General features: G+C 42.0%; 2 protein-coding genes across 2 annotated transcripts in view; one reads left to right on the top strand and one right to left on the bottom strand.

Moving 5' to 3' along the window:
- Positions 1–1,095, bottom strand: part of OSBPL11 (oxysterol binding protein like 11) — a 51,831-nt gene extending 50,736 nt beyond the window's left edge. Inside the window, exon 1 of the mRNA XM_026109067.2 lies at positions 980–1,095. Within this exon, the coding sequence (XP_025964852.1) occupies positions 980–1,080 (101 nt within the window). The 5' untranslated portion in view covers positions 1,081–1,095. The remainder of the gene's footprint in view (positions 1–979) is intronic.
- LOC112988509 (glycerol-3-phosphate dehydrogenase 1-like protein) lies at positions 384–17,773 on the top strand. Its single transcript, XM_064514667.1, has 8 exons — positions 384–505; positions 6,719–6,896; positions 8,420–8,560; positions 9,879–10,017; positions 12,034–12,146; positions 13,685–13,918; positions 14,069–14,175; positions 15,540–17,773. Exons 1-8 carry the CDS (start codon positions 465–467, stop codon positions 15,634–15,636), a joined length of 1,050 nt encoding a protein of 349 aa, XP_064370737.1. The 5' UTR covers positions 384–464; the 3' UTR covers positions 15,637–17,773.
- Positions 17,774–17,824: the final 51 nt, after the last annotated feature.

The following is a 17,824-nucleotide window of genomic DNA, read 5'->3' as shown; positions in this document are numbered from 1 at the left end:
TGGGACCATATAGGGAGAAAGAAGATGCCCATTTATTCCCGCAGATGACTTTGATTTGACATCCTCCATACTATGAACTGTGGCATGGTGCTTTACTGACGATTTACCAGCTGAATTTGGCTCTGCAGAGGCAGACATAGCCTTTCTCTGGTACGTGAGAGACTGACCCTCATTCCGCGGCAGAATTAAAGCCCTCATCCCTCTGTCTGGCAGGACGGGTGGGACCTGGAGATGTTCATCACTGACCCCAGGGCTCAAGTTTGTAGCCCCGGCAGACGCTGGCACCTTATGCAGCCGGTGCCGTGCAGAAACCGTCCCCTCCTTTCCCCCTCGCTCACGCCCGTCTCTCCCGCAGGCGCCGGGGGCCGGGCCGGCAGGGGCGGTGCTCGCGGGCGGGCCGGGCCGAGCCGGGCCGGGCCGAGCCGAGCCGAGCCGAGCCGCCGGCAGCAGCGCCCGGCAGCAGCATGTCGCCGCTCCGCGTCTGCATCGTGGGCTCGGGGAACTGGTGAGTGCCGGGGCCGCGGGCGCCCGCTCCCGTCCCCGCTCCCTTCGCCCTGCCGCCCGCACCGCCGCGGGGGCCTCGCAACAGGTCCGGGCCCCCCCGGCGCCGCTGCGGGCTCGGCGGGGAGCCCAACGCCGCGGGAAGCCACGGTGCCTTTTTTCTTTTTAAAAAAAAAAAAAAGATCTCCATGGTCCTGAAAGCCTCCCCGGCAGCAGCGGGGAGCCGCAGCCCTCGGCTCGGCTGGCTGAGGGCTGCCTGCGTCTCGCTCGTTCCGCTGCCGGTCCATCGCCCCCAGCCCTCACTCCTCCTTTTTTTTGTTTTGTTTTTTTCTTCTTCTTCCGTCTTGCCTCACGCTGTAAGCTCTCTGGGCAGGGACTGCCATTTACCTGATGTTTGTGAAGGTCCCTGCGCTCTTCGCGTAATAATCTACAGGGAATAGCAGGAAATTCAGGCAGCAGGGCAAGCGGCTCCCCTTACCTTTGTGTCTGTGGTCCCTCTGCCTTGTAATCCAGAGGGGAATTGTCAGAATTTCCGTGTCCGGCAAATAACCCATCTAGGAACAACAGGAAGAGGTGCATGAGCCAATGAGAATCGGAAAAACTTGAAGCTCCTGCATCATTTAAGCATGTGCACCTTTCAAAGCTCTGCAGGGCTGGCGGGGATCATCTTTAAATCCATTTAATACAAAGGAAAATCACAGCAGGAGGGAAGTACAGCAGTGGAGAGATCACAGTCTTGCACAGCACCAGCGGTCAGGGAGGGAATTAGAAAACAGGTATCTCATCAGCTCCTTCCCCCTGGGCTTGCCAACATCTGGAGCGCGGGCCGGTACCTAATGGTGGGAGCGAGGGCTCAGGAGCAGGTCCCCCATTGACAGCACAGCGAGATCACAGCGAGCGCTAGACCTCTGCCTCTGTAGCTGTGTGTGTCTGTGGCAGCTCCCAGGGACACAGTCCTGCTACCACTTTCTCTGGCCTTCAGCCAAATCCATTTGCTTTTCTGTGCCTGTAGTTTCCCACATATGACGTTCACTCACCTTTATAGTTCTCTAACATTATCAAATGGAAATGCCTTAAGTACTGAATAAAGCACCCAGGTGAGTTCCCCTGGGATCCTGAGGACCTTTTGTGTTGTTCTCAGTGACCTGGCACTAAGCAGCGAGGAGAGCAGAGCTCCTGTTTGTGTTCCTTTGAAGGCACCGGGACATGTGCTAGCACAGGTTTCATTTAAAGCCATGACTTATTTGTCCCTTTCATTTTCCATCATCCTCAGGAGGTAGTTTTGGATCTTGGTGCACATGCAGCCTTGTACAAGCACTGTGTTAAGGTCCCCAATTTATCCTAACCCCATTCATAAGAATATGTCTGATACTGCTCAGACCTTTCTAGTCTGGACAAAAGCACTGCTCTCCAAAGCTCTTTCGGTTTGACCGAGACGCTACTGAAGTCAATAAACCCTTTTTCATTGGATTTTGCATCTTACTTTTCTTATGGTTTATGTAACGAGCACAAACAGAACAACATGTATGTGCATGCGTTTGTGGTTAGCAAATGCAGCCGCTAGGTAGTTCTTTGGATTGCTTTTGTAGAAGGAGGATGGGTTCCTTAAGATTTCTGAGATATTTGACAGCAAAGTGGGAACAAATGCCAAAAAAATCAGTATGTGAGGGAGTGGTGGCTTGCGAGTTGCTCAGGACACAGTGCAGAACAAGGCTCTTTGTCTTCCTGCCCTGCAAAACCAGCTCACTGCTTTCTATGTCCTCACAGTCATACAAAGTTTCCAGATCACATGGTGTTTGTGCATGACATCTCTAATATCCAGTCTTTCACGTGTATTTGTATAGCTAAAAGTCTTCTCCAGGAACTCATCACCACACATCCTGATTACCGCAGCGCCCTCTTCTCTGGCCCTTGCAGATGCAGCCTGGCTCCAGTCATTTCTGCTCTGCCTTCTGCACCAGCGTTTCCCTGCTCTGCTGCTTTGCCCATGCCATTCCACCCCTTGCATCCCACCCTACCTCCCTCTTCTCCCTCCCAAAGGCCTCCAAGCCCGTGTGAGCTGCTTATTATCACTTTCAAGACCTTCAACAGCCATTAAGGGATGTCTAGGAGCCAGCTTTTACCTCTAGTCAGCTCACAGTGATAAACTTAATCATTCTCCTGCTGTGTCTTCAAACAAGTGTTTTTCCTGCTTTTTTCCCAGGCTGTTCACTTGCCATAAACATCTTCAAATGCCACTTAATTGTCTTCCTTCCAGTCCCTGCTTTAGAAAGTTCTTTTTTTCACAATGCCACTTGGAAAGAGTTATGCCACGGAGAAACTGAGACCCCAGGCTGCCAGATCACTTGGTGCTATCATCTGCTTCGTCATACTGCTTGTCTGCCTGTGTCCATCTGTTGCTTCTTACCTTATACATAGACTATAAAATCTTTGGCAAGGGATACTTCTTGTGCTTAGTGTTTAAATCACATCTATTCATAGCCTCTATGGCAGCACAGATAATCTTAACACAACATAGAAATAAAATGTTTATCTTTGGCAAACAGTATTTTCTTATATCGCTCCTGAATATTTGTGTGACAGTTCAGATAACTGCACTGGAGTCTTCTCTGCAGCTCAGAAACACAGCTAACACATGACACAGCGTGTTGCAATAGCTAATGCCAGCTGCAGAAGTTCAGGAGGTCACAGTGACTTAGGTCAACACTGGCAGAAGACTTATGGCTGATGTGGTTAAGTAGAATAAGCGGTACACTGCATTTTGTGGTTGCCAGCCAGGTGCTGGAGGGTTTCTGTTCATGTTAAGCATGGTTCAGTTATCTATTTTTAAAACTACAGGCTTATTTGCTGCCCAAGCCTTCAGAATCTGAGAGCTTTTCCAATTTTATTATATTCTTTTGGACTCCAGAGTCCTCAGTGAAGACCTAGCTTGACCTACTTGTCTTTAATGACCAGCATGGAAAGATGGCCAGGCTTTTTACTGAGTTGCATGGCAGGACAATGTGAAAAATTGGAAGTTCCAACTGGATATAAAGAAAAAAAAAATCCCTATGAGACTAATAAAGCTTTGGAGCAGGTTGCCCAGAGAGGAGGTGGAATTTCAGTCCTTAGTGGTTTTTCAGGACTCAACTGGACAAAGCCCTGTGCAATCTGATGTGAACTCCGTGTTGTTCCCGCTTTGAGCAGCAGGTTGGCCTGGAGACCTCCCAGGATCCCTTCCAACCTGAGAGATTCTGCAGCTCAAAGTATTTGGGGTTGGTGGCTGAGAAGGAAACTGAAGGAGGACACGTTCATCTTCAAGTGTCTAAAGGAGAAAGATAATATTCTGCTCTCCTACAACAGAGCTGTACTTAAATTGCAGAAAGAAAAATTTAGGTCAGATGTGAGTAAAAATCTTTCTAATGTTAAGGATAGCAGAGCCCTGGTATAAACTGCTTAGGGAAGAGAAGATACCTGCAACAGCTGAGGTTTTTAAACTTAGTCTTAAAGACCTCTTTGGAAAAACACCTGTTAGGAATGGTGCAAGTGCATTCAGCTCTGCCTTGGACAGGGAAAAGGACTAGCTGATTTCATGGGGTCCTTTCAGCTCTATTTTTCTCCAGCTCTGATGTATGCAGCAAACATTTTCATATTCAGATATGTAAAAAAGTGGGTCTTATTCTTTTCCAATTATACTGACAGGAAATCTCCAGAAAGTTTTTTTCTTAGCATTATGTAAATCACTTCCAACACGATTTAATATAATTGGAAAAAAAAAACAGATTGGCGGTTTTCATTTACTGACTTAAAAAATTATCTAACAAGAGTTCTCCTCCTTCTATTGATCATCACTAAATTGAGTTTTGGAGGAAAAAAATGGTAAAGTCTATGTGCTAGCGTCCTTGGTTTTGTTTGCATAAGCAGACCTTCCCTGCCAGCCTGTGTAGTCTACTGAACACTGGCTTCACAGACAAAGCAATTCTTCTTTCCAAGGCTGATTAGTGGTGACTGTGAATTTTAAACGGATTAAGTAAAACAGAGCACCAGGTTTTGAACTGTTTGACTATTTGTTTCACAGAGAGGTATTTTCCCTGATGACTATCGAAAGCCTTTTAAACAATTAACCCCTTTCTGCCAACAATTTCCGTTCTTCAAAACAGAAACCAAGCAAAAATACTGTGATTTGTGCAGCTACCTTTATGCCTGAGATACCTTCATTGATATCTTGTCAAGGGGAAAATGCTTGGGTGGCAACGTCCAAGTATGTCTGTTATGACAGCTCTGCTGGAAGATCAGATTTGTCTACTGAGGATTGCCAGTCCCATTCAAGATTTCAGAGGTTAGGGCTGGAGTCTGTGTCTTTCAAGAGAAAAATAAAATAAACTTGGTATGGTCAAACCTTACTGAAAACAATAATTCCCTCTTGATGCACATTGCCATTTAAATGGCATTGCAATCATTTTAGGGTTGTCTTCATCTTTTTAGAATAATAGAGAGCCTTGGGGTCCTGCTGAGATTGAAGCTCCCTTTTTTTTTCTGTACTAACTGACTTGTAAGTGCGTAGTAAAAAGAAGTGTCTGCTTTCAAAAAGATTTAGTCCAAGCAAAAAAGAAAGATGAATAAATGATGGTGGGTGTAAGTGGGGAACGTTATTATCCTTCTACAGATGAGAAACAGGTGAAAATCACTTGTCATTAGGGAAGACTGTAGCAAAACCTGGAAAATGAATTTAGATCTCAAGTCCTAGTCCAGTGCTTATCTATAAAAATATCTTCTCTTATAGTATCTTCTCAAAAATATCTTCTTATTAATACACATTTACTGCACTCAGCCACAATTCATCCTCAGCCCAGGCCTTGACTGTGCTCTCTGTTGGACAACAGGGGAAGAGAACAGGAATGGAAATAATTTTAGAGGTGATATGAACATGTGGTACAACTGTATGCCTTCCCTTCAGAAAAAGCAGAACTCTTTATCTTCTACAGTGAAGACGTTCCCCTAAAACAGTTACCTATGTGTTTTCCATCCATAAAGGATCAAAATAAATCATCACTTTTTTGAAAGAAAGCATTAGAGCAGCTCCAGCAAAATGAAAATTGATCCCAGTGAGATTTCTTTGTGGTTAAAGATTAAGATGAAGCCCTTATTCTTTTATTACTTATTAAGCAATTATCCATGTGCAAACATGTTACATAAAAAATACAGCCGAGTTGAGGAAAGCCAGTTACGACATGGTTTCCTTTGAACCATTCACAGTGCAGACCTACCTATCTGGACTTAATCTTGGATACACTTAAGACTTATCAGTTATGCAGGTGTGTTACAAGTGGGTCAGAGGACAAGAACATTTTAACTAGATCCCCTCTTTCAATGAAGTTGCTAAAATGGCTAGTACTTTAAAGAGGGAAAAGAGGAGTAAGAATAATTCCTTCCAACCAATAATTTAAAAGGGCATTAAGCAATACTTTCGGCAGGTCACCCAGATTTTTAATTCTCTTTTGCCAGGAGAATAAATGAAAGTTTGCAAGGTTGCGGCGGTGGATGAGGAAATTAAATTATTGCCTAGACTGAGATAACAAACGTACAACATGACGGAAGAAATATGAACTGCATGGTTACGATTTTTTCAGACTGCAACCATTCCAGATCCTGTTACAGTGAAATTTAGAGCAATACATATAGAGAAACTGTCAGGTTGAACATCTTTTTTTTTTTTTTTTTTTTAAAAAGAACAATCTCTTAAATGTGTGTCTTACATAAAATGCTTATGGCAACTGTTTGCTTATTGGTAGAAAAGTGGGATACATCTATTTTAGATGAGATATGTAAAGACTTTGTCACAGCAAGATCACTCAGCAGTACTTTGCTATCTGGATTATTTTACACTTTTTGGTCTTCAAAAAAAGCTATCTGAGAAGCAAGAGATATTTAATTAGTTCCAGATACTGTATTTTTAGCACTGTTGATGCTACATCACAGCTTTGCTCTATAATCTTTATATATATAACTTCAGATTCCTTATTACAATTGTCTCTTCTGGTTCCATTTCTTTGCTTTTAAAGTGTGAATTTTCTTGATAGAGGGTGGTGGATAAAGGTTTCTGATAAACTTCGCAAAAATATGAACAGTTTTATAACACAGGCCTTTTTTCAGTTATTATGCTTAAAATAGTTGGTGTTTTCAATTGGCAATAAAGCCATTTGTTTCCTACCAGTTATTTCACTTTTGTTTTTTAAAGGGGATCAGCCATAGCAAAAATCATTGGCAACAATGTCCAGAAGTCCAACAGATTTGATCCTGTCGTCAAGATGTGGGTATTCGAAGAGATCATCAATGGAAGAAAACTCTCAGAAATAATCAACAGTGAACACGAAAATGTGAAATATCTTCCTGGTTACAAGATACCTAAAAATGTGGTAAGCTGAATAAATCACTGAAATTTTGTTTGTTGTTTTCTGTTGTTAATAGGGGAGGCAACCTCTGACAAACTGATTTACCTGTTTTTTAAAAGAACATTTCAAGTGAATTCAGCAATAGAAATTGTGTGACTAGAGAGTATCAGCTCGCTCTGACAATTCGAGTGTGAACTACAGATTACTTGAATTCTGCCTGAATTACAAATACTATCTGCTATTACCTCATAATATATGGTACTTAAAAGTAGGAAGCAATTCATTGCCTCTAATTTGCCACCTAACTCACTCCAATTTTTTTTACTTTTCTGGAGCATAACTCACTTCTGTGACTTTTATTTGTTTCGTATCAAACTTATAACTTCAAGGTAATACACTAGGTAACTAAGATAATACACCATCTCCCTCTCTGGCGTAAATCAGCATATCCACCTGCCATTTCTCGAGCTTTGCCTAGACAGAGCTGAGATATTTCAAACCCACAGCATCTAGTGGAAAAAAAAATGAAAGCTACTGCTCTCCCTTCTTCTAGAAAAGAAATCCACAGGACAGCTAACAGCCCTGGCTTACAAGAAGGTGAATATAGCATTGCTCTTCGTTCATAGGTGATTTCAGGATAGCAACACATTGCTATCATTAATACTGCTGTAATTTCCACCAACAGTAAAAGCTATTTAATTTTTATAGATATTTAAAATACTGTATTATTTATCACTGCCTAAATTAATCAGCTTAGATAATTTACCGCTACTGAAGCAATGAAGGTGACTTTTTCTTCTGCTCAAGAGGTTGCCAGCTGGCAGTGTTTTATGAATTAAAGACAGTAGCATTGCATTTCTAGAATAGTTGTAGTTGCAAAAGGAAGTTAAGACGCTGCATGTGATGGTCTCCTTGCTTGGTGAGTGGCTATATTTAGCATCACATTTAGTGCTGCGATCGCATATTTGCACTCCCATGGTCTGCACTTGGCACACAGCTCTCCCGGGTTAGAACTGAATTGCCATTGTTATCTGCACCATGCTTTAGCAGGTCAACAAGCTTGTTGCGCTCTTTTTAGAGCAGCCTCATCCTATCTATAGCAAAGTCTGAGACTTTACCAGCAGAACTCGGCTAGTTGCAGTAAAGCCTGGATGGTGCCCTAACTCATCTTCACCTCCCACTGAGAAAAAAAGCTTATTTTTTAGTTCGCATTGTTCCTCCTCATTTTGCAGAGAGGCTCTCTGTCTGTACAGTGCTGTCAGTGCAGCCCTCTGCCCTGGCCCTGTTTTGCTATTTTCCCGGAGAAACAGCTTTGCTGGTAGCAGTTCTCATTCTGCTGCCAGGAATCGCAGATGCTCTAAGGTTGTGTGCTCTAAGGTCACGTCCAAGGGCAATATTTTCTCTGATTAAAAGTAATATTTTTTAATTAAAATTAAAATTAAGTATATTTGCCACACCATCTGCAACGGCTTAGGTATGTTATTTTGCAAGGTATGGGAGGTCTTACCTGGTTGAGAGGGCTCATTTCCGCTGTCGCTCTTGTCTAGGTGGCTGTACCAAATGTGGTTGAAGCAACAAACGGGGCAGACATTTTTGTATTTGTTTTACCTCATCAATTCATTGGACGAATCTGCGAGCAGATTGCAGGCCAGATAAAACCCGGAGCATTCGGGATTTCGCTGATCAAAGTAAGTTGTCATCTCCACAAGGCTCGGTCTGTAAGGCATAAATACGTTCAGCGCCTGGGTGGCACTGCAGTTCTCAGCTGCACGCTCTGCAGAAGCACGAGCATTGCTCTCTGCAATGGCTAAGCCACACGAAGCCTCTGCCCGTCCTGCTGCTGTTCATGCGGCCAAGCTGTGAAAGGGCCCAGGGAGCCCAGCCAGGCTAACAGTAACCATTTTCCTCAGCCATCTTTAGCCTGGATCAGTTCCCATTTGGACTAGCACAGAGGTGAAAACAGGCAGAGAAAGGGCTGCATAAGCTGATGTTACCACCAGAAAAAATATTAATCAGACTACAGCCTCCATTAGCTCTTGACCAGAAAGAGCTCTGGCTCTGAGTGCCTATTCCAAGTACCTGCGCCTTTGAAAGCTCTTCATGGCAGCATTCAAACTGCACAACACTAATAATTTTGCAGAACCAAAGCAATTTCTATTTGTAATGAACTGGGTAATCTCTTTTTCAAGGTTAGGTTATCATAATCTTAAGAGGAATTAATATTTCAGGAGAATCTCAAGCTAAAAGCTAGAGGCAAAGTGCAAGCATATAGTCTACTGCTCCTTCTGTTGATTGCGTTACAGGAACTATCCAATTAAAACTTGAAATGAAAGAAACTCAATTTAAGTTTTCAGACTGCAATACCACAGCTCTTCCCTCTTTTTCTGTAGACATTATCTTGCAAGCAGCAGGACACAGAGGGCAGTGGGGGGAGGGAGGGAGGAATTTCCTGCAAATTCAGTTCTTTCTTCAGCATCAAGAAAACTATGGCAGTTCAGTATACTCTTTAATAGCAAGGAAGCACACCAATTAATATTCAGATCTTGCAAAAAAGCCACCACTCCTAGACTTAATTTAATAATTATGATTCCATACTACAGGAGTTTAACACAAAGGGAAAATACAGCATAAAAGTGAACCTTAGGGTAGTAGCACTGAGTATAAGGCCTGTTTCACTCCTGCAGGATTAACTCAACTGTAGCTATATTCTCCCTGAATTTGCCTTGAAGCTGTAGTTAACGAAGTACAAAAACAAAGTGTTTGCATTAATAGCACGCAGCAGCACACTTGTGCTTCTGTTGTTAGCATCGCTGTGGCCTGGTAGCTGATTTAAGGGTTACTCTTGCATCGTACCTGTGGATGATGCTAGTAAATATAAGCCCCAAATCCTTTCAACTAGAAACAGAGACCTGCGGGCAATAGGAGAGCTTATGTTTTACCAGTACTCTGTTGCTGTCATTTTCCTATTCTAATAACTTGGTTTTGGTGATCATCTCTCTTATTCAGGGGATTGATGAGGGTCCTGAAGGCCTGAAGCTCATATCTGACATCATTCGAGAGAGACTGAAAATAGAAATCAGCGTGCTGATGGGAGCCAACATAGCCAAAGAAGTGGCTGATGAGAAGTTCTGTGAAACCACCATCGGTAAGTGCTGCAAAGAGCAAATTACAGCCACCATCTCTGAGTTAACTGCATCTGTGACCGGGAAAGAGGATAATGTCTAGAGATAGCAGTGGGAGCAACCTGCAACTGAAATGTGGCAAGTCCCGAGAGGCTTTCTGCTTGGTGTGGTATGTACAGCATGTGCTGAACTCGTTCAGGGAGGCAGCACAGTTTCCAGGGGAGTTCAGTACTGGCGTGATCAGATCCAAAATGACAGCACATTCCAGTGCTGAGAGCAGTTAGCTAATTTCATCCATTAAAAAATTACAGCTTAATCCTATTCCTGTAGGAATTAGCAAGAGACACCTGTTAATGTGTGGAAAGCTCTGTTCTGAGTCCTTGGGCAGTTGATACGGCAGGACATTTAGGCAGAGAAATACAGCTCGGTGACGGTGAGCACACGCAGACTTCTGAGTGCACTTTTTATCTTCAAACTTCTCTGTAAAAGAAACAACATTCAGTTCTTCACTTTCCTCCAAAGTGCTTGCCAAGACACAGCCTCAGACCCTCCCACAACTGGGCCTGACCTGACTTGGGAAGTTCATCCAGTAGCTTACAAAATCCATTGATTTTAAAAACAGCAGAAATTAAAGTTACATTCTTCAATAGCCAATGAAGACATCATAACTCCGTGTTGCAATGCTGTTCCATTGCCATGCAAAGGTTATAATAACAGTGAAAACTGTACCAGCTGGGCAGATGGTGCATGACTGGACATGAATAGGGCTAGACATGATTAGGAAAGTTAGGCAATATGCGTTGCCTGGGGGTGAGTTTAACCTCTGCCGGCCCAGTTTTGAGCCGTGCTGTGACGATAACTCTGCAAAGAGGGTTTCCCCTTGGTTTTGGTGCCTCAGAGGGTTTCCCCATACGGGGAGCCACATGGCCCAGAAACAATCCCCTCAAAGAGACAGGGTGTCCCCAAACATCGATTAGTGTAAAGGATGAGGAGCAAACCCAGAGTTTCTCGTGAGATGGGGCAGAAACCCCATGGCTACCAGCACGTGTTTCCCAGGCTAGCAAAACTCTTTAAATAGACCAGGAGTAACTGTCCAAAATGCCGAGAGGCAGAACCCCTCCAGGAGGAACAACTGGAAATGTTTATAGCTCTCCACCACTGAGCTCTGAAGGAACCAAAGCTGCCTTGTATAAAAAGAAAGAAAAACTAAATGAACCTCCATTCAAAAGCCATTGCCCCTCTGGCCAAGCACCCTTTGGATACCGGCAGACCTCAGCCCCCTTATCAGTCAGGGCTCTCTACCCTTCTTCTCGATACCTAGGGCTAGCGGTGTAATGGCACGATGCATGACTTGGGTGGAATTGTTCCAGCAGTGCCAATGCTGAACTTCATTATCTGTGGATCTCCCTGTAACTCGAAACTAATTTGCCAGTAAGCATTTGCACCCCGTATGAATACTTAGCAATTATACCATTATGCATTTTCAAAGCGGCAATTACACTCTTGTGCTCTACCAAGCAATTCGTAAACATTACCCAGTTAACCTCGCAGCAGGGCAGTGCAGGGATGGAAGCGCCCTGCTCGTGCCGGAGGCGTGAGTCAGCGGGAGCTTTGCGGTGCCCAGCGCTCAGTGGCCCATGGCTCTAGGGCAGGGCTGCGCGAGGGGAAGGCGCACTTGAGCAAATACCCTGCAGAGTCTCATTTTCAATTAGTCTGGTCTCAGTTTCGTCTCTTGCAAGGTTTGTGGTTATACAAGCTTTCTCAGGCAGAAATCTGCATCAGGGGCTATCTACCTTTAAGTGCTTTAAAGCGTTACTAGGCAATGCTTAGTTAATGCAGTGGGACTTGCATAGGGTTACACTGGCTTCCAGCAGCATGATCTGCTGACAAGTAATAAATGTTTTCTTTAAACAACACACAGCTAGGCAGATTGCAAAACCTAAAGTGGTCCCAGGCCCCTTACTTCAAGTTTCAGTTAACTATACACATTACTTTCACCCTGAAACATCCGCAAAAACTCTCATTCTTCCTTCTCACAGGGTGCAAAAATGAAAAACAAGGGCAGATCTTTAAAGAATTATTGCAGACTCCGAATTTCAGGATTACTGTGGTGGACGACTGCGATACAGTGGAGATCTGTGGAGCCTTAAAAGTTAGTGATTTCAAACCTAATTGTTTTTATTAGGACCAAATTCTGCCCTCACCTGGTCTAATATTAGTCCTGCTACTATATGATTAAGTGAGCTTGGACAAAGCATATGCCAGTTTTCCAGTCTGTAAAAATGGAAAAATGTACTTAAAAGTATAACTGTTGGTAAAACATTTCAAAATGAATGTATTTTTAACTTTTCTTTTGCAGAGGCATCCCTGCTTTTGAGGGCAGAATTTAGTCCACGATATTTTCTTGTCCGTATGTTGTAAGCACATGGCCCAAAGCCTCTTATTACATAGAGTAGCTATCACTAATAACTTATGTCCAACGTTCAGGGAGCAAACCAGCAGAAAGTGCCTGTCAGATGTGACATTGTGTTTCCTCCTGCTGAAAGCTTGTTTGCTCAGCGTTCAGCAGTGCCCACGTCGAGCTCCCAGGCTGAATCAGAAGCAATACCAAAATCATTAAATTTGCATTGAGGGGATACTTGAGTGAGATTAAAAGTTTGCTTTTAAGCATACCAGTGGTGACTCCAGGTTACAGTTCAATTGTACTTTTACAATTCACCTTTTCTTGGAGAAAGGGGGTTTACTGCCTAGAAAAAAATTGCCCAGTTTAACCTAGAGATGAACAGTTCATATACGTACAGAAAGAAATACCCCAAGATTTTATTTTCAGACAGACTGGAACAGGGTGTGTGGGGTGGTGGTGCTTTGTTTTATGGAAAATTTTTGCTGTCCTTGAAATCATTTCTTTGGCATTGCCTTTGCTAAAAAAGAGCACTGTTGTGCATGTATGTCTGGAGGCAAACACTTCAATGGCAGTACTAGGTAACATATTACAGAAATACAGCAAACTACACCATCTCTACATCAAAATGGGATTTCTGTGGGGGAAGGGTTGGCTTCTTCAGGGGCTGAAAATTGGAGGCGGGGAGGGAGGCACGCAGGAGGATGACGAGGAGTTGTGAAGATGTTTAGGATCCCTAGACATTTGCTTGCAATTTTAGAGAAGGCCAATTCTACCGATTATTCAATAGGCAAAATAGTAGCAGTACTGATTACATAGGAAAAACCAAACTGGATCCGTTGCAGCACCAGTATCCAGAACAAAGTCTGCTTAAGTTACAGACAGGCAGAGAAAACAAAGGCATGGCTCAGTTAAGGATGCAGCTGCAGTTCAAAGAGAAAGGTCAGTGCATCCCAACTTGGAAAGGGCAGAAAAGCAAAACATTAACTTAATTTAACCTATATGATTATAATATTTAACAAGTTGCTTTGATTTTTGCCCCAGGAATAATAGTGGATACTTTACAAAACCTTCAAGGAGTCCAGCTGCTTTTGTTTAACAACAGCTAGATCTTTAGCTGCTTTAACATAAACTCATAGCTATTGGAAATTGAACCTAGGGCATGGTTCAGATGCATTGGGTGAAGTCAGATTTGTGGAATTTCCCTAAATAGCAGTGTGTGTTGATGAACTGTATGTCTTATCTGATGATCTCCTTCTCCCTATTTTTGTAATAAATTTTGGTTTTAGAACATAGTAGCAATAGGAGCCGGGTTCTGCGATGGACTGGATTTTGGTGATAACACCAAGGCAGCAGTTATACGCTTAGGCCTCATGGAAATGGTGGCCTTTGCAAAGATGTTCTGCAGGGGACCAGTATCAATAGCCACTTTTCTGGAAAGCTGTGGCGTTGCCGATCTAATCACTACCTGCTATGGGGGACGCAACAGAAAAGTAGCAGAAGCCTTTGCTCGCACTGGAAAAGTAAGCAGGATTTTGAAATATTTTCCACTAAAGCATAAAGAAATCCTTCTGTGTTTTACACAGGCATCATTAGCTGTGTACCTTCTCGGTAACTGCTGGTGTCGCAGCAGCGTTCCCTCTGATCCAAGTAATCGGTCTCCTTTCTTATAGTCCATTGAGGAACTGGAAAATGAGATGTTGAACGGGCAAAAACTACAAGGTCCTCAGACTTCAGCAGAAGTCTACAAGATCCTGAAACAGAAAAACATGCTTGATAAGTAAGTGCTTTGATTTTAAAAGCCTGAATTGACAGGCATGACCACGCATTACGAGTGATTCATAACGTCTTTAATGGTACTTGTGTTCAACTGTCCCGCTCCCTTCTGTATCAGCTGCTTTCTACATGCTGGGACAGCACTGCAGTTCAGCTTAGCCAGACTCCTCATTTCTGTCATTAGGAGAATGGGACGAAGGCCAGAGAGCATTAAAAGAAATGAACCGCATACTTACATGCAATGAAAAAAGTCCCAAATCCCAGACACTACTGGTCCCCGCCCTACACAAGGTTGGAGGGCACGTGAACACGATCCAAGGGGGAAAGGGTTTCTTGCTGTCACTATATCATCATTAATTACAGTTCGCATCAATGCTGCTTTCAGTGCGAACGTTAACTCGACTATCTCAGAACAAAACTCAGGAGTATATTCCTAATCAAAAAATTTGTATACCCATTGAATAGGTATTAAGCACTGATATCGGTGTTTTAGTGCCACAAAGGAGGCTAGTGCTGAGGTAAAAAATACTTTTGTTGGGGGTAAATTAAGACTATAAATAATCTGAAGCCTTTGTCCCAGCTTATGCAAGAGAACAAACAAACAAACATCCCTGCCCCTACTCTCCTCTCTTGCATTAGCTTAGACTTCAAATGCTGCTGAATGAATACTTTCTAAAAAACCAAAAAACTTTCTATTAGAATTTTAACACATATAGAAGCTTCTGGTAGTATTACATTTAAAATAAAAAGAAAGCTCATTATGACAGGACCAGAACCTTGAATCGAAACTTGACCTAATAAGCATCCCTGTATTTACACTTAGTTATACACTCAGCTCCAAGTCATTCAATGATCTTATCTTTAACCACATAATGATTAAGAGAGCTGGCACACGCTTTTTTTAAAAAAAAATTTTTAAGTCATGAAAAGAAAATCATTAGAAATTTTGGTTCTTTTTAGCCTTTTAGATATCAGCAATGAATACAAACAATATGTATATTTTGCACACAGGAGGAAAAGGGAGATATGAAATTCAGTTTTTTTCAGTAATTGAAAACTCTGCATAGTAATTCTCTCCCCAAAACAGCTCTTCTCTGCTGTCACCCAAAACAAATTGGCCTTAATTCCTCCTAATTGCCTTAATTTCATTCCTACTGCTTTGTTTCATCCTTATACCAGTCATTCATAGCCTTCCCATAAAGGTATAGCTGAGTTTAAACTACATTGTAAGCAGAAAGAGAAACTTTATCCACATGCTTTCCTTTTAACGAAACAAAAAAAAGGTACCTGTATAGTGGGGGAAAAAAAGTATGAGAAATGTTTACATAAACTTTCAAAAGCATTTTTACTGTTACATGCTTCTTTTAGGTTTCCATTATTCACGAGTGTCTACCAGATCTGCTATGAGGGCAGAGCAATCCAGGATTTCATCTCGTGTCTGCAAAATCACCCGGAACACATTTAGAAACATACTCCACTTATCTGGTTGCATACTCATCTTTTCAGGACTTCTACCCACTCCACAGCAAATAAAGTAGACAAAACAGTTTGTGCGGCAATGCTTGCTGTAAAAGCAACACAGAATGTATTTCAGTATCCTCATTTTGGGGGTAAAAAAGAAAATCTGCCTTCAATTTCAGCATTATATCCAAGCAAGAGGAAATGAATGGAGAATTTAACTGTATTTGATTTGGGTTAGTAATTTGGGCATTAGTCCAGAATTACTTTCTTGTTGATTAAAAACAGTTCACCATGTTATTTCCCATAACGAAGTTCAATATCGCTCACATGAGGCTCAGCATTTTGCCTACTAACATTGTTGTTATAGAAACAGCACAAGATGCAGAAAGTTTGAAGAACTCCTCAAAACAAAAATCAAAAGTAGTTAAAAAAAAGTCTGACAGCAATAAGGTGCAATATAAGATGGGGGCAAACATGATTTTCCATAATTCCCCCCAAACACAAATAGCGTGACATTTTGTATTTTGTGACATCCAGTCCTCCCTTTTGTTTCCCAATGTAAGCCTCTTTGAGGAAAAAGGGGTATTGTTATTGTGCTCAGACATGCATGAATGTTCAATAGATGTAAAATGAAACAATTTGGGGAGGGGGGAAGAAGGGAAAGGAGGACTTTTTTTTTTTTTTTTTTTTTTTTTGAATCAGGACACTCAGGATCTTCAGATTCTTCAGAGTATATTCCCTTCGAGTACAGATAATTTTTTTGGACTAACCAAATACAGTTATCTTGGTGTACGGATTTCTTAACAAGTAGTACTACCTGAGAGAGAACTGAAGGAGAGATTGACAACTAAGGCTTATGCACAACTCAGCTTGCATCCTGTGCAATGCTGTTATTTTGCGGACGTGAGAAGTGAAAAGGCCTCTGTGATACTTGACTTTTTATAAATGCACAAAAACGACTGCTATAGACGCACAGAATTCCTGTAAAATTACATTTGAAACTGGGCTGCTTTTTAATTCCCCCAGAAAACCACTGGACAGAAACCAGTTCAACTCCATGCATCTTTCCATGGACTGCAAGAGACTAATGCCCTGATCCTGCTGTAGATTAAGCAAAGCATCACACACTACACTCCTGAAGTGAGATGTCTCTGTCTACTTCTGAATTTTAGACACAAACTGGTTCATAGACCAGGTTTTAATTTTGCTACTGATGGCACTAATTTTAGAAACAAAACTTTTTAAATCTGATAACTGTACTTAGGTAACTTTACATACCTGATGTTTTTCAGAGTTAAAAGCCATCTATGAAATGAACAGTGGCGCATTTTGTATGCTCTAATACACCTTTGAAAGATTCATATTTAGAGAGGAGGGGAACAAAAAGCAAGAGTAATCTACTTTTTGCTTTGCTTCTATCCTATTTTCCAAAATACTAGTGGGGAAGGCAAGTGTTTTCAGTCTCCATGTATTTACTGACTAAAAAAAGTAATAATAAAAACGTAGATTATAGAATCCTTCCCACTCTGCATTTTAGAGGAATGTTATTATGTCTTTCACATTTACCTGAGTAATATATATGAATGTATTTTTAAATCTCAGTCTTACAGCTAGCAAAGCTAGCTCAGGTACCAGAAACTGCGTTTGTAGCATCACAGAGCTCTGCCAAACAGGAATGAAGTTTTAGCCCACGTGAAGACTCCAAGCTGGAGGAGGTGAACTGCTCCCCTACCTGTGGCAGGTCACAGCTAACAGATCAGGACTCTACAGTGCAATGTAAATATTCCTTCAGCTGAAATGGGAATCGTGTGGTTAGGTCTTTTATACAGGACTAGAAAACAAAAACACAAAACAAAAACACCCATGCAGCATCTTCCATTTCAAGGGGAGGAAAAAAAAGACTTAAATATTTGATAATCTTAAATATCAAAAACATGAGGGTGGGATAGAGAATTTGGGAACCTCTCTAGTTCACAGTCAGGCTGAACTTCTGAAAAGTCATTTATGATCTAATAATAATACAGAACATTCTACATTCAAAGTGTATCAAGTATCAGTTTAATAATAAAGTGATCAATAAATGTGACATGATGTAATTTCATTTTTCCAAATTCTCATAAAATAAATGACTGTTGTAATAATGCTCCTTTATTGTGCTTATTCTTCCAATTAATACCATCAGTTCTCAAAGA

This window comes from Dromaius novaehollandiae, chromosome 7 (assembly GCF_036370855.1).
Source record: "Dromaius novaehollandiae isolate bDroNov1 chromosome 7, bDroNov1.hap1, whole genome shotgun sequence".
Classification (NCBI taxonomy): Eukaryota; Metazoa; Chordata; class Aves; order Casuariiformes; family Dromaiidae; genus Dromaius; species Dromaius novaehollandiae.
Note: the sequence above shows the minus strand (reverse complement) of the source record. Positions and strands in the feature narration are given on the sequence as shown.